This window comes from Gossypium raimondii, chromosome 5 (genome assembly GCF_025698545.1).
Source record: "Gossypium raimondii isolate GPD5lz chromosome 5, ASM2569854v1, whole genome shotgun sequence".
Lineage (NCBI taxonomy): Eukaryota > Viridiplantae > Streptophyta > Magnoliopsida > Malvales > Malvaceae > Gossypium > Gossypium raimondii.
This window is the reverse complement of record NC_068569.1, coordinates 55,055,024-55,077,743: the sequence shown is the minus strand read 5'-3', so window position 1 is coordinate 55,077,743 and position 22,720 is coordinate 55,055,024. Positions and strand designations below refer to the sequence as shown.

Below are 22,720 nucleotides of genomic sequence, written 5' to 3'. Positions count from 1 at the left end.
TAAAAAGTTCATAAAAATTCAAAACAATTAGCATAAAGTACATGTGAATTACTACATGTGTTACCATGTTTAAAATTAATAATTTAGTAAGCATTTCCATTAAAAACTTAATAACTTAACTAGTTTTGAAAGGTTGATGGTAAAAGAAATCTAAGAGTCAAATTAACAAAAGATTAAAATTAAGGACTAAATTTGACATTATATATTTAATTTATAATCTTTTAATTTTTTGATAATGTGGGGTAGGGGTTGTTTGGGATTAAACCAAGCTCTTATACCTAGAACCTAATACTCTTGTCACTAGGCTAAGAAATTGTTGATAATTTATAATATTTTATTAAAATATATTAAACTTTAATTTGTTCTATCATTCATTTGAAGAGAGATGCTTAATTTTAAAGCAAATATTATATATTTTTAATATATTAAATTAAAAATTTTAAAAATATATCTTTTATACTTTTTTAATAATTTTAATAATTTTAAATAATTTGTTTATTGTTATGTAGCGTCTCTGGCAGTATATCATGTTAGCAAAGTTAACAAAGGTTAACTTTTTCGTCTATTTTACGGTGATTTGATAATTAATACAAATTTAAGGGTTAAAAGTGATGAATATTTTAAAAAAATGTTAAAATAACTTTTTTCATAAAGTTGAAAGACTACATAAACCATTATGTTTTAAAAGGATAGAATTGAATAATAAATTTTAAAAATTTTGAAGGGCATATTTATAAATATAGATATAAATAAAGAATGTTGGGAGCAAAGCAATAGCAAACAACTTCGTACCATTTGGAGAAGGGAATAGGTCATGTGGTGGAGCAGGCTTTGAAAGGTGGATAAAGAGTAGAGTCTTTATTTGTCATCCACTAAATAACAAATGAAATTAATGATGAAGAAAACATTGAACTTGAACCAACGACTTCCCATTGTTTTTTCTTCATCCAAAGTCAACAAATTTGTTTTTGCTTTCAAATTCTCAAATCTGTGTTTCTGGTCGTTCCCACTATTTGTTTTTCAGTTTTCACATTTTCTTGTATTGTCTCAATTAAGGGGGAAACGAAACAAAAACCTACAACCTTTATTTTATTTCTGAAAAGCAAACTTTCTTCTTACCTTGATTTCCACTTGGCAAAAGAAACAGCTCAGAGGATAGTTCAGTGAAGGTAAGTTTTGAGGAACTGCTCCTCATGAAACTTCATCTTCCTTGCTATATATTTTCATCTTTTTGTTGAATGCCATCTAGTTTGTGTTGGTGTTTTCATATTATTGGCCTTTTCACAATTTTCTATTACGTGCACTAAATCAACTCTTTTGATCTTTTACAGCTCTATTTACTTTCTGGTATTCAAGGGTGATCACAGAGACGTAAGTTCAAGAATAATTTCTAGCTTCTTAAAAAATTATCTTTTTCTACGCAAATATAATAATCTCTTTGGTTTTGAACAATAAGTACAGCTTCTTAATTGGTAGCTTCCATTCTCTTTGGTTTAGAAAGACTGATTTAAAAGCAAAGTAATTTGCAAATCAAATCCATTGATGATTCCTACTACTGTTAGTTAAGCAAGCATTCACAATTGCTTTCATTTGTCTTTATGTTAATCTTCTTACTAACAACCAAAGTTTTTGTTCAACTTCATCAGACTATCAACAAAAATGGCAGAATATGTTGCCTCTAATGCTGTCGAAAGTGTGAAAAACCAGGCAAAGGAATACGCATCACCTTATCTCCGTTACTTTTTCTGTTATGGAGAGATTGTTGAAGATTTCAAGAATCAACGAAAGGAACTTAAATTGAGGAAACAGAGGGTGAAAACTCGTGTCGATGAGGCTAAAAGGCAAATTAAGGTCATCTATGAAGACGTTGAAGACTGGCTTAGAAGGGCTGAGAAAGAACTGGAAGAAACCCAGAACTTCGAAGAGGAAATAGATGGCGTCAAGCGGTTCAAATGGTGTCCTCAATGGAGCTGGCGATATCGTTTAAGTAAGAAACTGGCAGAGAAGACTCTTATTATCTCTAAACTTTTAGAAACTGTTGAAATTGGCCAACCATGCTGCTGTTACATGTTTTGTTTGAAGTGCATGCAGCTTGATGACATGCTGCAGCACGTATACTTGCTATAACAGCAAGGTTTTCTCTTTAGTTTCTTTGTTAAGCTACTTAGTTGAAAATGAACTAAGTTGGTATTGTTTTGATGTTTTTAGGTGCTGATTGACATAATCAGCTTGTGTGCAAGTTAAGTTTTACTTGTTTCAAAGTAAAACTAGTGGTAGTAGGTAGTATTTGGTGATGTATTTGACTATATATATGTTGTTTTTCTAGTTGAATGAATGAGCTGAATGAGCTATCAACCATTAGCTCCCTTGCTGCACGTTTGTGAGCAAGTAAATTGTTTTTGTTTCTTCCTCCTTTATTCTCTGTCTTGTTCTGTTTCTTTTTGCTGCTGCCATTGTTCCAACAAATGGTATCATGAGCCTAAGTCTTAAGGGACCATTGATTTTGCTTCCCCTGCTCAACATCGGCTCAAACTTATGAGACCTCCAAACAAGCTTGAATAAGCTAAAGGAGGAGTTTCAAGGAAAGGTGTGAGCTTTCCAAATGTGCAAGCTTAGCAAGATGTCAAAGCTGCAAGCTTAGCAAAGTGCGAGCCTGTTGAAGACACCTGTTGAAGACAATATGCAAAGATGTGAGTCTGTCAAAGGTGTGAGTTCAGCAACATGTGGAAGCTCAATGTGTGTTGAATAGTTGCAAGCCTATTGAAGACAGTAAGCAAAGTGTGAGCCTGTCGAATTGCAAGCCAAAATGGCAGAATGAAGGCAAGCAAACTATACTCACGAACTGTTTGTGCAAGAAGAAGAAAAGAAACAAGGCAAGATGTGTTGTCAACCAAGGCTGTGAAGGAGGAGAAGACTCCATTTGATGAACAAATCTTTGGCACAAAAGACTAGTATAGTCAAGTGTGTAAGTCAGATTTGTTGTTTGTAAATGAGGCCAAGGTTGAAAATGAATTGGTCAGCTTGAAACAAAGCATCTAAGGGCTGCCAAGTTCAAAAACTTGATGAATGACTGGTATTTGCAGCATGGAGTTCAAGGAGGAGTGTTGAAATTGGCCAACCATGCTGCTGTTACATGTTTTGTTTGAAGTGCATGCAGCTTGATGACATGCTGCAGCACGTATACTTGCTGTAACAGCAAGGATTTCTCTTTAGTTTCTTTGTTAAGCTACTTAGTTGAAAATGAACTAAGTTGGTATTGTTTTGATGTTTTTAGGTGCTGATTGACATAATCAGCTTGTGTGCAAGTTAAGTTTTACTTGTTTCAAAGTAAAACTAGTGGTAGTAGGTAGTATTTGGTGATGTATTTGACTATATATATGTTGTTTTTCTAGTTGAATGAATGAGCTGAATGAGCTATCAACCATTAGCTCCCTTGCTGCACGTTTGTGAGCAAGTAAATTGTTTTTGTTTCTTCCTCCTTTATTCTCTGTCTTGTTCTGTTTCTTTTTGCTGCTGCCATTGTTCCAACAGAAACTTCTAATTTTCCACAGTTGGGGTATTGTGGTTCTCTTCAAGGAATAGAGTTCATCACATCCACGGATTTCATGGACTCTGAATCATCAAAATCGGCTTTGAACCAGATCATGGAGGCTATAAATTCTGTCAACATGATCGGACTGCACGGAATGCCAGGAGTTGGTAAAACTACTTTAGCCAAAGAAGTTGGGAAGCATGCTCGAGAAAAAAAGCTCTTTGATAAAGTTGTGATGTTTACTATGTCCCAAAATCCAAACATCAAGAAAATTCAAGAGAAAGTTGCTGATATTTTTGGTTTACATTTTGAAACAAGTAGCCAAGAAGGAAAAGCAGAAGAGCTATTCAGGAGTATGCAAGGCGTGAAAAAAATCCTCGTAATTGTCGATGACCTCTGGGAAGAATTCAAATTGGAGAGCATCGGAATTCCATTCGGTGATGAACACAAGGGTTGTAAAATTCTTCTGACTACACGTCATCAACAAGTCTGCACTAAAATGAACTGTCAGAAGGAAATTCAACTTGGCATCTTATCCGAAGACGAAGCATGGGTTTTACTTTGAGATAAAGCTGGTTTAGAAGACGACTGTTCCACCTTGACTCATGTAGCCAAAGAGGTTGCTGGTGAATGTAAGGGATTGCCTCTTGCAATTGTTACCGTGGCAAAAGCTCTAAAAGGTGAGAGTTTAGATGGGTGGAGAGCCGTGAATCAGAGATTCAAGGACTCAAGGCATTTGGATAATGAAGAAGTTCTCGGAGGTGCCCTCAAGCCTCTCAAGCTTAGCTACGATTATTTGAAAGAAGGCAATAGCCAAATGACGGGAAATGACATCCAAATGTGTTACTTACTGTGTTCCCTCCTGAAGATGCTGAAATCATTAGTGACGTATTGATTATGTGCGGAATTGGAGTAGGATTGTTCCCTAATGCTTTCTCGATTGAAGATAAAAGGAATGAAATTGGCATGGCACTAAAAAAACTCCAAAAATCTGGCTTGTTATTGGAAACTGATGTTGCAGAAACGATAAGAATGCATGATGGGGTTCGAGATTTTGCCCATTGGCTAACATCAACCGGAGAAAATAGGTTCATGGTAAAAGATAAGTTGAAAGAATGGCCTCATATGGTTGGATGTTATACTGCAATCGCTTTATGGAATTGTAGTAGTAACATAAAAAATTTCCCTGATAAAGTGGAGTTTTCAAAGCTCAAGACTTTGTTTCTGAAGGGGGGAGCGGGGGATGATTTACTTGTGGTTCCCAATACATTTTTTGAAGAAATGAAAGCCCTCCGAGTTTTGCTCCTCGAAAATGTCTTTCCACTGAAAGGATTCCATTCCTTGCCAAATCTTAAAACTTTGTGCTGTATTAGATGCAATCTGGAAAACTTCTCATCATCACTGACAAATATGAGAAGCCTTGAGATTCTTGCATTGTTTGAGACTAAGTTTGATGAGATAAGTGAAGAATTAGTGAAATTGCCTGCACTGAAATTATTATTTGTTGCAGTTGAAGAGGAAGAAGAAATCAATTTCCCCCCCAACCTGCTATCAAGGTAATAGTGCATCAGATTTAATTTCTTTTTTTATCATATTTCTATTAATTACTTTAATAGATATTTCAAATAGTGAATGCAATAAATTTGAAAAAATAAGTTAATTTGAAAAAATTAACTCTTAATATTTACATTATTTATCAATTTAGCACTTATTTTTTTAGCTAAATTTGACTCTGAACCTTTTAAATTTTAAATTTGAGCATCAACATTTGAAGAAGTGTTGAATTTTTTTTGACGAAATACTAATTAAAATTTTAAAATTTTAAACATGGAAGACAACATGGCAATCCATGTATACTTCATGCTATTTTTTATATTTTTTATTTTGAATTTTGAATTTTAAATATTTTTATAAATTTTAAATTATTTGTTGACTGATATATAAAATAAAAGTGTAATGTCAGCAAGAAATATATGTGGACTATGATTAAGTTATAGATTAAAGTAGATATAAAAATGAATATGACATACTCAATAAAAAGTTAATTAAGTTTAATACAATATTACTGGTAATTAAAATAAATAATTTTTTAATAAAATATAAAGATAAAATAGTTGATTTGTTGAGTATTAGTTATATTTTAAAATATATGTGATATGAATAATTTGTAATTTCACTTTAATAATGACTTCAGTTTTAGTAATTATATGATTTTATGTTGTCAAAATTATTTTTGCATTTAACTTTTTTTTCAAAATTATAAAATGTGTTCTTTTAAACATAAAAATTTGACTCACATGATAGTTTTTATTTTTGGACTTGGACCAATCTGTATTGTGTCACATAACTTGACAATTAATGCTATTTTTTTTTATGAATATAATAGGTTGACTTCACTGGAAGAGATACATGTGAGAAGCAAAAGCAATATCAACTTATTGGAGCTGAATTCGTTGTCTATCACTAAGACTTTCTACTAATCATTTTTCTCAAGAATATTTTGTGCTCCCTAAACTACAAAGGTATGCTATAGTTGTAAATGACTATATTAGATATCTAGAGTCACTAAGCTTCAGAGCATTGACAATTAAAAACTTTTCATCCTCATTGAGTGCATTTAACCATTTATTTTGCAATGTGGAAAAGTTGAAGTTGGGGAATGTTAGTGGACAGAAGAACATTGTGCCAAGCATAGGTAAAATGGGAGTAAATGAGTTGACTTCTTTGGAGCTTGAATCTTGCAAGGATATGGAATTCTTGACTGATATAACAAGAGATCAAGGGCCAACTGTTGCATTCTCTAATTTGGTGGAATGAAATGTAGCAAACATGGTTTCTTTGAAAGGGTTGTGCTATGGTCTTTCTCCGACTAGGTTCTTGCAAAATCTTAAGCAAGTGATCATTAGAGATTGTAAAGAGTTACAAGTGATATTTCAAATGGATAAACTTTCAGAAAAAGTGAAATGTCAGATGCCATTGCTCTCAAATTTAACAATATTGGAACTATATTCATTGCCGAAATTGGAGAGCATATGGAAATTAGAGCCATCACATCATGCAACTGCAAGCCTCGCAAGATTAAAGGTTGTAAAAATTGGTGACTGTGATAAACTAAAAACAATCTTCTCACCTTGCCTAGCTCTAAGTATGCTGCATCTAGAAGAACTCGATGTAACTTGGTGCCATGGATTAGAGCAAGTCATTGGTTTTGTCCAAGAAGAAGAGATTATTGAGGTAGGGATACCTATTCTCTCCAATTTTGTTAATCTTCTTAATTGTTTTAGCTTTTTTATAGCATTTTTTCAGGGATGAGACAAATTGAAAGAAAACCTTTATTGAGTTTAGATTGGTTTTGATTCTTTTATTATTTGTGTGCATCTGGTTTGTTGGAAGCATTGTGGCCACTAAAGAAATTAACTTTTATTACTAAAAAGAAATACACCAATGCAAAATACAAATATGTTTTCTTCTCCCTCTCAATTACTACCTACAACTAGTTATACACTCACAATTCAGTCTTTGCTTATTTCCACTCATGCACACAAAGTCACACACCTTTGTTTTGTTTCATACTCTTTCTTTTTCTTCTCTTTCACACGCTTGCTTTTACATATCACATATATATGAAACCTATTTATAGGCTTATAAAATGCATTATGAATTGTTGTCTCTCATTTTTATTTAGATTTTATCTATTTATAGAAAAGCGTTTAATTAATTCCATGCCACTTTATTCTACCTTTAGATTGCTAACTTACAAGGTCAGTTTGATACTGTTGAAAAAACTCACATTTTAGTGTCAAAGGAAGTATTCATTCCCTAGAGCACTAAATCGATATGGAGACCTTTTCCATATTTATTATATTGGCAACTTATTGAATGACTTTTATGGGGTATGATTGAGTCTACGATTGATATCTAGACCATTATAGAAGATCATATCACTTAGGAGATTATCTTTTGGAGATTAGATTGATTTGAAATTGCCCAAGACAATCCCTAGGATCATGGATTTTAATTTGGTTTGTGATTCTATCTATGGTTGAAACATGTTTGTCATCTCCTTGTGACGAGGACACCAATGTAACTTGGATACCACCTATTGGAAGTGTAGTAGTGACTAAGGAAATTAACTTTTATTACTCAAAACAAATACACTTACACAAAATATAAATATAGTTTCTCCTCTCTCAATTTCTAGTTACCACTAGTTATACACTCACAATTCACTCTTTGCATATACACTTACACAAAATATAAATATAGTTTCCCCTCTCTCAATTTCTAGTTACCAATAGTTATACACTCACAATTCACTCTTTGCATATTTCCACTCTTGTGCACACAAACTCAACTCACACACATTTCTTTCATTTCTTACTCTTTCTTTTTCTTCATGTCACAAATATATGAAACCTTATAATAGGCTCAAAAACCACCTCATCAATTGCCACCTCTCTCATTTTATGTTTATTTTATTTATTTATGGATAAGCCTTCAATTAATTCCATGCCACCTTGACTTTTGCCCATGGATTGCCCACTTATAAGGTTTGTTTGACTTCAACACAATTTACATGATAGAAGAATGTAATTATTTATATAGAAGGAAATTCTATCTTTTATTTAATTTATAATAATGCTTTAATATTTTTATAATTTAAAATAAATATTATATTGCAGACATGAATACTTGAATTCAATTTCAAACAATTTTATTCTCCATTCCTAATTATAAAAAATAAATTCAATTTTATTTATTTTGATTGTGTGTTTTATAAATAACTTACTAAGATGTGTGTTTGAAACATGTAGAATGACTCTCCTCTTTGTTGTTGGCCGAAATTGAGGATTCTTCGCATAGAATTTTGCCCAAATTTGAAATATGTTTGTGCAAACACTTGGACTCAAGGGCTTCAATCCTTGGAATCTGTTTACATTAGAGATTGTTCTCAACTTATACAAGTCTTCAACATGGAACAAAATAAGCATGGACATGATATTGTGCTTCCTGAACTTGGATCACAGGTACTTCTGTATTTACATTTTTAAGGCTGAGCAAAGAGTTGAAAAAATTGAAACTTAATTTGAATTGTAGTGTTCAATTCAATTTTTTTTATTGAGTTTAAATCAAATCGAACATACACATACCATATGACAACCATTTAAAAATATAAAAAGTTAATAACTTAAAAATTAAATTACAACTATATGTTTTTAAAATTAGTATATCAAATTAATTTATAAATTTTTGTTATCAAATACTAATATACTATAACATTCATATTTTAAATAATTCATGTATAATTATAAATAGTAAAAATTAAAATAGAGAAATATTATATATTTATTTTCTATTGATGTTAAGCTTTAATATATTTATTTATATTTTATATTTATTTAATATAATAATAATTATTTAAATTATATTTTAGAAAATTATTAAATTAATTTACCATAATATGATTTGTTTTTGCAAGGCTACCATATTTTAATTTGATAATTTATGTGAGATATTAATACAGTGTTTGCATAAATATGTATTGATATCATTGTAGAATAATATTAATATTTTTATTCGAAATTTCGGGTTGGACTAAAAAATTGTATTCATAATTCTTTGATTTTAAAGTTAAACGAGTATCAGAGTTCAATCTCTCTCATCGACTATTACAATGCATATTGTATTTTTATTTTTTATTGTCATGATTAATGATTTTGAAGTGGTTGGGGTATCACAGTTCCAAAATATAATAAATACATCTCTTTATAATTGGTACATTCAAAGATCAATTTATATCTTTTTCATATGTTTTGGTAAAGAAATTCTTTAAAACTTAAATTATGTTTAATAAATCATATTCCTCACTTTTATTTAAACAAATATATTTGGTATAATATCTAACTATGTGGTTCATTCATGTAGAATCATTGCTGGACAAAATTGAAAACTCTCCGGATAGTGGATTGCCAACGATTGAAATATGTGTTTGCAAACACTTTATCTCAGGGATTTCCATTGTTGGAATCTGTTTACCTAGAGAACTGCCCTCAACTACTACAAGTCTTCAGTTCGACAAAAGAAAGGGATGTGATTGGTGATCACATTCTACTTAATGTGCCCTTTCTGCAAGATTTAGTAGTGTCAAATTGTCCCCAAATCTCATGCTTCATTGTACAAGCTCAGCTCATAGAGATATTTAGATTGTTCGCATTTTATATATGGATTTTGGCATTATAGCAAATCAGTAAATCGATATGTTGCTTAGTTCATGTGATAATTCATTCCTCTTTTATACATAGTTTTGTAAATGAATTCCATTGTTCACTCTTTAAATAAAAATGTATCAAGCAATGGCCTTTTGAATTTGGTAGATATTTTAGGGGTTTAGATTTAAAAAATATATCCTTTAAAAAATCAAAGATACATGTAGCATTGAGATTAGAGAAGTAGTATATTTTATTACTTGAAATATGTAAAATTATGAAGACTTATGGGTAACATTTACTCTAGTGTGTTTTTATGACATTTATTAGGATTTCTGTGTATGCAGGAATTGGTTCTTAGTAATGTGGGAAATAGCCACCAATTATGCAACACTGATGTTCCTGTATTGAATGAAGGTTGTATAGTAGTTGGGAATCATGAAGAAGTATTTCAAGTTCAAGGCGGGTACTCGTTCTCAAGCATAAAAAATTGAAATTGAGGAATTTATTAGAATTGCGGGTTATATGGAACGATTTTGCTCAAGTTGTAACCCTTGAGAACCTTACAACTCTAACACTGAGTGATTGCAAGAAGCTAAGATATATATTTTCACCTATGATGGCTCGCAGTTTATCACATTTGGTGGATCTTTTCATCGTGGGGTGTGAGGAAATAGAACGACTCATTTTAGCCAAGGATCAAGTTTCTTCATCATCATCAAATGGTGATACTAGCCTCCAACCTATGAGCTTTCCCAATTTGACTCGGATCGTTGTTACAAATTGTAAAAAATTGAACAGTCTCTTTCCTTTTGGATTTGTTCCTGTTCTTCCAAAGCTTAAAATTCTCATAGTTAAAAGGAATTCTAAATTGGAACAAGTATTCGAATTAGAAGAAAAAGTGGAAGTGGTAGCTTAAGAGGAGATGAAATTTGATAAATTAAAAAGGTTATCACTTGAAGAACTACCTGGCCTCATTCACTTTTGTCCCAAAGGATATCATTCTGTATTCCCAGCAATGATAGAGTTGAAAGTAAGAGATTGCCCTAAGTTTACTACTGGTTTCTTCATTGATTCACAGGAATTTGTACATTGCAAAACAAAGGTATATATCCTACAACCTTTTAATCCTACTTTATTCTATGTAATTATAACAATTGCAACTGAAGGCATAACATGCAAAATTTTTAATTAAATTCCTTGAGTATATATGTGTTTCTTATTTTTTTCCTTGATGACATGAGATTAAAGTTTCAATTATAAATTTTTCTTCAATTGTTTTCCAAGGCACCTCAGTTGGTTAAGCAAGATGCGGTTGAAGAGTCTACCACTATTCGAAATGTAGTTTTCAACGAGAATATAAATTGGAGCCAATAATGGGGGTGAGAGTCAACTACCACACATTACATGAAAGAATGGATGATTTTAGGGTAGCTTTCAAAGCCATGTTACATCAGTTGGTGGAGCAATGTTGCTCGGATGTTTTTAGTTAAGTGTCTGATATAATTTGGGTGTAATGGAACATGACTTTTAGCGGCGCTTTTCCCACAAACGCTGCTATAGAACATGATCTTTAAAAATAATTATTTTAATTAAATAATATTTATTTCTATGATAAAATATTATATTATGTTTTATTTTTGAAATTTGAACTTTATGTTATTACAAAACTCCGGTAAGGAAAATCTCGAACACACAATCGGAACTCGAAAAGAAAAAGAAGAAATAATACAAGGCTCCAAGGCGTGTATCAAGCCACTATCTTTAAGGTTATATTCGCCCCCACTTATCTTCAGTGTGCAAATGAGTTCCAAGCAAATTAACCTCGAGGATACAATGAAGCCAATGACTATTTGCGTTTTGCACTGACGAGAATAGTCCACTATGCACTGAGTAATGTGTAACAAAAACTCAATTTCTACAAAGGATTTCTGCAGTAATACTTTATAGAATAATCTAATAATATTAGAAAATGAAGGAAGAGAAGAAATAATATAAGAATTTGTTGATATATTTCCAAATGAAAACCCATTCCTATTTATAGGAATTTTCTTGTCTCTTCATAGAGACATATTTCAATAGGTGTCTTTATGAATAAATATATAATAATAATTATTCATTTAATTTTGTAACTATTCAAATAATATTTTTGAATAATTATAATTCTTTTTTTTAAAAAAAATCAAATGATATAACTTTGGACCAATGACCAAAAGATTTATCTTTTGATTAATTACACCCATTCATTTATAGTTATTGGGATACTATAAATATTTGAAAATGTTCCAACAATCTCCCCCCATTTTCAAAATATTTAGATTTTGATATTCTTGGAAATCAATTTGCATAAATAAAGGTGTCTTACGATTGAACCTTCACTTAGTGAAAAACATGTTAAAGTTAATCGAAATTGCATGGTAGACTAAGCTTTGAACCAACAATTCCATTTGATTAACTGAACACATCTCACACAATGATTTCAACATCAGTCAATGCTTAGTATCTAGGGACACTATTATGGCCATGTGTCTATGTCCTCTTTTCATGAGTGCTATCAGAGCCAAGCCCTTAAGCTCCTAGAAGCGGCCACACTTCCACTCACGTAGGTAGATCCCATCAAAAGTGTTCCCGTAATTATAACACTCTAACATATTTATGTTATGGGTCCATTAAGAGTATATTACTCATCCTTCCCTTATCATTACGGGTACCTAGCACTTTAATCTTAGGATGAATTTATTTATAGTGCTAACAGTCACATACTAATGATGTACTTTGTCTCATTGAACTCAAGACTTGACGTTATACCAAGCGTTGAGTCGAGTTTCCATCATGGGTGACTCTAATTAATAGGCTTGAGTCCCATCCCTTTTGAGGTCCTTTTTACTGCATCTCTAGCAAGACTTTTTGTCAAAGGATCTGCCAAATTTTCACTTGACCTCACATAATTAATAGTGATCACTCCATTAGAGATTAATTGTCGGACATAACTATGTCTTAATCCAATGTGTCTAGACTTTCCATTATATACTTGGCTATATGCCTTTGCTAGAGTAGCCTCACTATCACAACGGATAGAAATAGGTGAAATTGGCTTAGGCCATAAAGGTACATCATAAAGAAAATTTCTTAACCATTCTGCTTCTTTAGATGCAGCGGCTAATGCAATAAATTCTGCTGCCATGGTGGAATCAGTAATACATGTTTGTTTCTTGGAACCCCAAGAAATGACTCCTCCACCAAGAATGAAGATCCATCCACTAGTAGATGCATGATCTTCCAAACTTGTAACCCAACTAGCATCCGAATACCCTTCTAAAACTGGAGGATATCCATTATAACACAATCCATAGTTAATAGTTTTCTTTAAGTACCTAAGTACTCTATTCAAAGCTTGCCAATGCAAACTACTTGGATTACTTGTGTACCTACTCAATTTTCCAACAAGATATGTAATATCCGGTCTTGTACAAGTCATTATATACATAAGACAACCAATTAGACTTGCATATTTCAATTGATCAATTTTCCTACCAGCATTAGATACTAATTTTAATTGAGGATCCATGGGTGTAGATCTTTGGTATACGATTGAAGAGATCAAACTTTTAAGCACATTTTCAATGTAATGTGATTGTGATAAAGCTATAGTGCTTTCATCTCGGGTTATTTTAATCCCAAGAATAACATCTGCTACACCCATATCCTTCATAGCAAAGTTGTTTGACAAGAATTTCTTTGTGTTTTCTATTTGTTCCAAATCCGTGCCAAAAATGAGCATGTCATCTACATATAAGCAAATTATGACACCCTTTCCATTATCAAATTTCTTTGTATATGCACTTATCGGATTCATTTATTTTATAGCCATTAGCTAAAACAACCTTGTCAAACTTTTGGTGCCATTGTTTTAGTGCTTGTTTAAGCCCATATAAAGCTTTAACAAGCTTACATACCTTATGCTCTTGTCCTGGAACAACAAATCCTTCCGGTTGCTCCATGTACACTTCCTCTTCCAATTCACCATTTAAAATGCAGTTTTAACATCCATTTGGTGAACAACCAAATTATATATAGAGGTAAGTGATATTAATAGTCTAATTGTAGCAATTCTTGCTCTTGGAGCATAGGTATCAAAGTAATCAATACCTTGTCTTTGTGTAAAACCTTTTGCTACCAACCTTGCTTTAAATTTATCAATGGTTCCATCGACCTTCATTTTCTTTTGAAGATCCATTTACAACCTATTGGTTTGGAACCGGTGGAAGATCAACTAAGATCCAAGTTTGATTTCCCATTATTGAATCCATCTCATCATTTATTGCTTCTTTCCAAAAGCGAGTCTTGAGATTTCACGCCTCTTCAAATGTAATAGGATCGATTCGGTATTATAACAATAAGGTATCTTATTGCATATACTTTCACTTTTTCCTTCTACAAGAAATATAATGAAATCGGTCCAAAATCTTTTACCTTTTAATCCTTTTACTTCTTCTTAATTCTTGAGAAGATTCATCATTATTATCAATTTGTTTCAATGGAATCTCATTCTCATTTGAAGAATGAATCAATTGTTGTGGTTGTAATTGTCTTGATATAGAATTAAATCTATTTTCATCAAAATAGCATCTCTTGATTCAATAACAGTATTAATTGAAATTGAATCATTTGGTTCAATTACCATGAACCTATATGCCTTGCTATTATGTGCATAACCTATAAATATGCATTCAATTCCTCTTTCACCTAACTTTTACGTTTAGGTGTTGGAACTTTACAATAGCTCTACAACCCCAAACCTTCAAATAATTAAGGTTTGGTTTCCTTTCTTCCATTGTTCATAGGGGTTATTTTAGTTTCCTTATTAGGAACTCTATTCAATATGTGACAAGTCGTTAGAACGACTTCTCCCCAAAAACCTTGTCCAAGACACGAATATGATAACATTGAATTTACCATTTCGGTCAAGACTCTATTTTTCTTTCAGCTACACCATTTTGTTGTGGTGTGTAAGGGCTGAAACTTGATGGACAATTCCAGTGAGTTCAAAATAACTTGGATTATAGTATTCTCCACCTCTATCCGATCTTAAGCACTTGATAAATGATTCACATGAAGTTCAACTTGATTTATAAACTTTAAATTTATCAAGCGCTTCATCTTTTGAATGCAATAAAATACATAACAATATCTAGAACAATCATCAATAAAAGTAACAAAATATTTCTTTCCACCTAATGTAGGAGTATTATGCAAGTCACATAAATCACTATGTATCAAATCAAGCAATTTTGTTTTCCTTTTAACCTTAGGGAAAGGATTTCTTGTACTTTTAGTCAACATACGTGTATTGCATTTTTCAATATTATTATTAAAAACAGGAATTAAATCTAATTTATACATGTCATTCAATTTTCTATAATTCAAATGACCTAATCTATAATGCCACAAACAAAATGATTCAACCATATAAGCAAAAATAGTATTTTTATTCTTATTAATAATATTAAGTTTGAACATGCTTTCATACATATACCCTTTTCCCACAAAAATTCCTCCCTTAGACAAAATAAACTTATTTGCCTCAAAAACAAGTTTGAAACCAAACTTATTCAACAGACTTCCAGACACTAAATTTTTCCTAACTTCTGGTACATAATATACATCATTTAAGGTTAAAACCTTTCTAGAAGTGAATTGTAGTTCAACAGACCCTTTGCCTTTAATTGTTGCGGTGGAAGAATTTCCCATGTACAAGACATTGTCATTTTCACATTGTGTGAACTTTGTGAACATGCTTTTGTCTTTGCACACATGTTTGGTTGCTCCGGTATCAATCCACCATGTATTATCATCTTGTGCCATATTAATTTCAGATATCATTGCAACGAACTTTTCGTTATTATCAGCCTTAGAAGATGATTTCTTCTTTAAAAATCGACATTCATTCTTGAAATGTCCCGGCTTTCCACAATGATAGCATGAGCCCTTTTGTTTCTTTTTGAACTTAGGTGCTCTATCAGCCTGATTGAACTTTCTTTTGAATGGTTTAGTAGTCTGTACTTCCTCCGTAACATGTACTTTGGCATTTTCAGAATTTAGGTTCTGATCTTGTTTTCGATACTCTTCTTCAATACGAAGATGATTTGCCAAAGCCTCAAGAGATATTTCCTCTTTCTTATGTTTTAGACTTCTTTTAAAGTCTTTCCAAGATGGAGGAAGTTTGTCTATTATAGAGGATACCACAATCATTTCATCCATTTTCATATCATATTGCTTAAATTGATTCAGCATCTTTTCAATATCACGAAATTGTTCCATAATGAGCGACCATCAACCATTTGATAATTATTGAAACGACTGACAAGAAATTTCTTACTTGTAACATCTTCGGTCATGTATCTTGCCTCCAATTTGTCCCATAATTCTTTAGCGGTGACGTCGTTTTGGTAGGTGTCGAACAAACCATCAGATAAACCATTCAATATGTGGCCCATGCACATGTAATCAGCATTGTCCCATTTTTGTCTTTCTCGGGTTGCAGCAACAGATTCGTTTTCATTCTCTTCAGGTCTTGGAGTATCCAAAACATAAGCAATCTTCAAAGTTGATAACAAAAAGTGCATCTTTTTCTGCCATCGTCGAAAATTGCCACCATCAAAACGATCAAGTTTAACAAAGTTGGAAGCCAACTCCCTTAGTGTTCCACTTTCATGTGTTGTGGTAGTCATCATGAATTATAACCTTAAAATTGTTATTACAAAACTCCGGTAAGGAAAATCTCGAACACACAATCGGAACTCGAAAAGAAAAAGAAGAAATAATACAAGGCTACAAGGCTCCAAGGCGTGTATCAAGCCACTATCTTTAAGGTTATATTCGCCCCCACTTATCTTCAGTGTGCAAATGAGTTCCAAGCAAATTAACCTCGAGGATACAATGAAGCCAATGACTATTTGCGTTTTGCACTGACAAGAATAGTCCACTATGCACTGAGTAATGTGTAACAAAAACTCAATTTCTACAAAGGATTTCTGCAGTAATACTTTATAGAATAATCTAATAATATTAGAAAATGAAGGAAGAGAAGAAATAATATAAGAATTTGTTGATATATTTCCAAATGAAAACCCATTCCTATTTATAGGAATTTTCTTGTCTCTTTATAGAGACATCTTTCAATAGGTGTCTTTATGAATAAATATATAATAATAATTATTCATTTAATTTTGTAACTATTCAAATAATATTTTTGAATAATTATAATTCTTTTTTTAAAAATCAAATGATATAACTTTTGACCAATGACCAAAAGATTTATCTTTTGATTAATTACACCCATTCATTTATAGTTATTGGGATACTATAAATATTTGAAAATGTTCCAACACTTTAAACTATATACTAAATAGAAAAATATTAATTAAATTAAATTTTCTATTAAAATTTTAACTTTAAAACTAAATATAAAATTAATGAATTTAAATTTAGAATTTAAATATTATGTTTTTAATTCAAGTTCAACTTTTGGCACACCTTACAAACATGGGCTCTAAACAGGGAGAAAGATTGCATCTCGGGCAACAAAAATCAAAATAGTACAAAGGTAATATCTTCAATAATTTTATCAATATCAATAAGGTAAAATAACCATGCTCACAAGTTACAATCATTGTCATGCCCGACTCATAATATTTATATACCAACAATGAAGGATCCAACCTCATAATCAATGAACCTAATTTGGTTAGGAGCTACAATTTTCGCTATATCTTCAAATTCCCAAATATAGTCTAATCTCCAAAATTTCAAAATCCCTAAGGTTAAAGAGTGCAAACCAGTCATGAACAGTCTCATTCTACCTGTGCTAAATGAGTCCCATGTCCATTTGGAGCAAGCAAAACAAGACCATGCAGGACATTTCTAAATCCAACTATCTTAATTAGGCCATCATCTACAAAAGGAGTCAAGCCTCTCTATAAACTAGAATCCCCAATCAAAATCTTCTGGTTAGAAATTAGTTTGTTAGAGCAAATAAAATTATTTTAAATAACAGTATTTTAAATAATAGTAATTTAATTTTTTCATTTTTAACATATATTTTTCTATGGTTTTACTTTCAAATGTTTTCTACATGTCATTAATTTTTTTTTGAAGATTTTTAATATTAAATTAAAAATAAATTATATTTTAATTAATATAAAGAAACTAGTTAAATAATAAACAGAATAGGATGAAAGAGTGCATGAGTTGTCAAAAAGAATACATGATTGGCCACTTGGATGATGGGTGAGAATACAGGGAGCAAAACGGCGCCGTTTGTTTAAAATAAAATGATTTTTTGCAGCGTATAAAAACGCCGCTAATGCTTGACTTTTTGCGGTATTTTTCTCATAAGCGCTGCTATTGCTAGACCTTCTGCATGTTGCTACTAGACCTTTTGCGGCGTTTTCTCATAAATGTACTATAGCTCTAACCTTTTGCGGCGTTTTTCGATTAGCGCCACTAATGTATAACTTTTGCGGTGTTTTTGGTCCAAACGCCACTAAAAACGCCTCTAAAAGCTTAATTTCTTGTAGTGATTTAAGTCTTATGTCCGTTTTCGATTCACAAGAATTCTATGAATTTTAAAAAAATAGCCTTACATGGAGATGATAGTCCACAGTCTATTTCCTAAGAACCACAACCTTGACAATAAAAAACAATTTATAACACATATATAATATCACATCCATTCTTATATATAACTCAAAACATGCATAAGATCTAAAGAATGTCACTCTCTATATAATCAAATCATTCAAGAAGAAGTGAAATTTATTTTGATTATCTGTTTATACTTATAGATAGAGCACAACATGGCTCTGTTTATGTAATAAACATATATATCATTCACAATCCAGATAATTATATATAATATTAATTTAGTCAATCATGTCATGGATTCTAGCATTTTCCATGTTATTAGGGACTTAATCGAAAAAAAATAAAACTCTAAAAAATAATTCAAAAATGATTCAGGGACTAAACTGAACAAATCATAAAATTTTAGGTATAATTTTAAAATAGGGACACATGGTCGTGTGCAATGCCTTCAGCCATGCGAAGGGGTTACACTATTAAGTGCCAGACTGTGACCGTGTGGATCATGCAAAATTAGGGTGCAAGGGAGAGACAGTCATATGAAGGGTCCTAGACCATGTGAGAATCTAAGATCCTTGGGTTTCAGGGGGACATGGTCGTGTGAGGGGCCGTGTGACCCACAAACTTGTGTCAAAGACTGTGTGGTGCTATCATAGGCACGATTTTTCCCCGATTCATTGAGATCCTGAGCGATGTCCCTCACGTTCAAATCTGATCCAAGATCCCTAAATTGGGTCCTTCAAACAACAATTATACAAGAGTTAACATTTGTATATTAACGAAAGATTTTTTTGGAACCGTGAAATATTGACTAATTGATTTGTAAGATCAATATCGAATAAAAAATTTATGAAATTTGGGGTCCTAAACTTTAGATTGAGAGGCACTTACCGTACTTGATGGAATTATGGAAGCTATCAACGATGAATTCAACAATCGATAGAGAATCGAATTATCGGGGATTGATTTGACATCGAGAGCAAAAATAGTTTCAGCAATGGAGAGAAAATTTGATGCAAAGATGACGATGGAAAAGAAATATGAGAAGAAATAGGGAGAGAGAAGAGAAATTCTAATTGGAACAAAAAAAAAACATAATCCTAGTGTAATTAGGGAAAAGGGGACTAAATAGCTAGAGTTTTCAAATATGAAGAGGCTGCATGGGAGAGGAATAAGTGTTTAACCATTGGATTGCTACCCATTTCTTAATAAATTTAAAAAGGAAAAATGAGAGAGGTGTGATTTAAACCTTGGACCTCTAAGCAATGTCTGTATCTGTTTCACATGTTAGATCAAGAAAACGGTGGTAGTAGCTGCAACAGGAGTTGAATATGCAATAGTGATCCAAGGCCGCATACCCAAACGAAAACTAAGTTCCCACTCACGGCCCATGTAAGAAGCTACACCAAGTAAGAAGTGTAAAACAATTAACTCATAAGGATGACGCTTCCCAAATACAAATGACGAAATTCGGATCACATAATCTAATCTATATTTATTATATAAAACTTATATATTTCTAGTTTTAATATTCTTAAGAGTCCAAATATAAATGATAAAAGAAATCAAAAATCAAAAATTGTTTTAATTCAAATCATGAATATTCAATCAAATTTTAATATTCAAATCACAAATTTATATTTTCTTTTTATTTTTTAAGATTTTTATTTTTATACTTTTTATAATTAAGATTAGAATGATCAATCTCGTAAATATTGAGGATTGAACTTATTTTAGATTTGAGATCAAATTGATTAAATGTGTAAATATTAAATGTCTAAATTTATTATTAAACTAATAAAACAAAACTCATGTTAGACTTCCGTTAGACAATTAAAGAAAAAGTGACTAAAATTCAATTTCGAAAAATTAAATGGTTAAGAAAAAAAATTAATAGTTAGGTGTCAATGAACTAAATAGTTGGGTTACAATAAAACATCTCAATTGAGGACAATTTCTGTTTTTCAACTTTGGCCAGCGCAAAGCATAGTGGTTCAACATGTTTAAAACATATACCTTAATATTATTTATAATGGGGGAAAATCATGTAAAAATATAATTCTTAATTATTAAGTAATAATTAAGAATTAAAATTCTTTTTTGTTACAATCGGGGGCAAGCCAAAAAAAATTCTATCGTAAAATTCTAGGTAAAAATTTAAAATAGGGGCACATGGCCGTGTGCAATGCCTTCAACAATGCGAAGGGGTTACACTATCGTGTGATAGACTGTGGCTGTGTGGGTCATGCAAAACCAGGGTGCAAGGGAGACATAGTCATATATGAAGGGTCCTAGGCTATGTGAGAATCTAAGATTTTTGGGTTTTAGGGGGACATGGTCGTGTGAGGGGCCGTGTGACCCACAAACTTGTGTGGAAGACTGTGTGGTGCTATCATAGGCACGATTTTTCCCCGATTCGTCTAGATCTTGAGCGATGTCCTTCACGTTCAAATCTGATCTAGGATCCCTAAATTGGTTCCTTCAAACGGCAATTATACAAGAGTTAACATTTGTATATTAACGAAATATTTTTCAAGAACCGTGAAAGATTAACTAATTGATTTGAAAGATCAATATCGGATAAAAAATTTATGAAATTTGTTCTGCAGATTCACCAAGTTTGAGGATAGACATGATTGATGTTGTTTCCAAGCTTTGTTCTATTAGATGCAAGCTTCTTACCAAACGTTATATGATGCTAAATCCGCAGGTATTCTTAAAAAACCAATCATTACATTACTTAAAACACATTGAATTCCACTACGTTTTTGATAAATCCTTGTTTTCAAATTTTATAGGTACCTAAGGTGCCATAATATCAATGGAATCGAGCGGCTTATTGTAGGCAAAGTGCAACTACTCTCCTTTATTCATATTGTATTGTGTATTTTCAGGACTTGATTTCTCCTAAGAAAACTCGACTTTAAGAATAATATGTTATATAGTGTGTTTGTAATTTCTATTAAACATAAACCACTATTCCCTTTGTAAATCCGTAAATTAGAACTTTGTGCTGGTAATTAAATCTACTATGTTCTTCTATTGCATATTTGCAACTTTGGTATATTTTATCTTACTTTTATTTCTTTAACAAATGGCGAAATTCGGATCACATAATCTAACATTATCTATTTTTGTTATATAAATCTTATATATTTCTAGTTTTAATATTCTTAAGAGTCCAAATATAAATGATAAAAGAAATCAAAATTGTTTTAATTCAAATCATGAATATTCAATCAAATTTTAATATTCAAATCACAAATTTATATTTTCTTTTTATTTTTTAAGATTTTTATTTTTATAGTTTTTATAATTAAGTTTAGAATGATAAATCTTGAAAATATTGAAGACTGAATTTATTTTAGATTTGAGATCAAATTGATTAAATGTGTAAATTATAAATGCCTAAATTTATTATTAAACTAATAAAACAAAACTCATGTTAGACTTCCATTAGACAATTAAAGAAAAAGTGACTAAAATTCAATTTGAAAAATTAAATGATTAAGGGAAAAATATAGTTAAGTGTCAATGAACTAAATACTTGGGTTACAATAAAACATCTCAATTGAGGAAAATTTCTGGTTTTCAAGTTTGGCAAGCACAAAGCATAGTGGTTCAGCATGTTTAAAACATGTATCTTAATATTATTTATAATTGAGGAATATCATGTAAAATATAATTCTTAATTATTAAGTAATAATTTCAATTTAAAATTTTTTTACAATTAGGGGTGAAGCTAAAAAAGATTTTAGGGGCGAAATGAAATTTTAATTTTAATAGTCTATATCTTTATAATTTTAAAGAATTAAATTAAATTTTCATAATTTTAGGGGCCAAAGTGTAATTTTACCTTTATTATTTTAAAATTTTAAAATTTTAAAATTTTCTAAAGAGCCAAAACAACAATTTACCATTTTAAGGGGAGCTGGGGGCCTTGCCAGCCCCCCTGGGTTAACCTCTAGTTACAATATTAGGGATGAGGAGGGGATAATAAGGTTTCAATTCGCGTTATCTAAGTATTAGACAAAAGCTTTAACCATTATTTCCAATAAGTCTTGGTAACTTTCAATCAGATTAAAATATGTCAAGTTCTTGTACTCATTCCAAATTTGAAATTGACTCCGTGTACTTTTATTTTAGGAATTTAATCCTACTTTTCAAATTTCAAAATTAAAATACAATTATTAACATTGTTAAATTTATGAGTAAACTATTAAAATCGTCACTTTTATTTACCTCGGGTTACATTTTAGTCACTTATGTTTGAAATGTTACTTTTGAGTCATTTACGTTAACGCATTGTAACATTTTAGTCACTAAGCCATTAATTACC

General features: G+C 31.4%; 2 protein-coding genes across 2 annotated transcripts; both read left to right on the top strand.

Annotated features, from left to right (window-relative positions):
• Positions 1-903: 903 nt before the first annotated feature.
• Positions 904-9,829, top strand: LOC105768411 (uncharacterized). The gene is made up of 7 exons (XM_052630564.1): positions 904-1,169; positions 1,332-1,371; positions 1,647-1,987; positions 3,552-5,088; positions 5,919-6,766; positions 8,347-8,559; positions 9,458-9,829. Exons 5-7 carry the CDS (start codon positions 6,362-6,364, stop codon positions 9,770-9,772), a joined length of 933 nt encoding a protein of 310 aa, XP_052486524.1. The 5' UTR covers positions 904-1,169; positions 1,332-1,371; positions 1,647-1,987; positions 3,552-5,088; positions 5,919-6,361; the 3' UTR covers positions 9,773-9,829.
• On the top strand, positions 1,660-6,349 carry LOC128031993 (probable disease resistance protein At4g27220). The gene is made up of 9 exons (XM_052630517.1): positions 1,660-2,112; positions 2,209-2,239; positions 3,084-3,178; positions 3,275-3,305; positions 3,532-4,038; positions 4,144-4,338; positions 4,449-5,088; positions 5,919-5,943; positions 6,179-6,349. Exons 1-9 carry the CDS (start codon positions 1,660-1,662, stop codon positions 6,347-6,349), a joined length of 2,148 nt encoding a protein of 715 aa, XP_052486477.1.
• Positions 9,830-22,720: the final 12,891 nt, after the last annotated feature.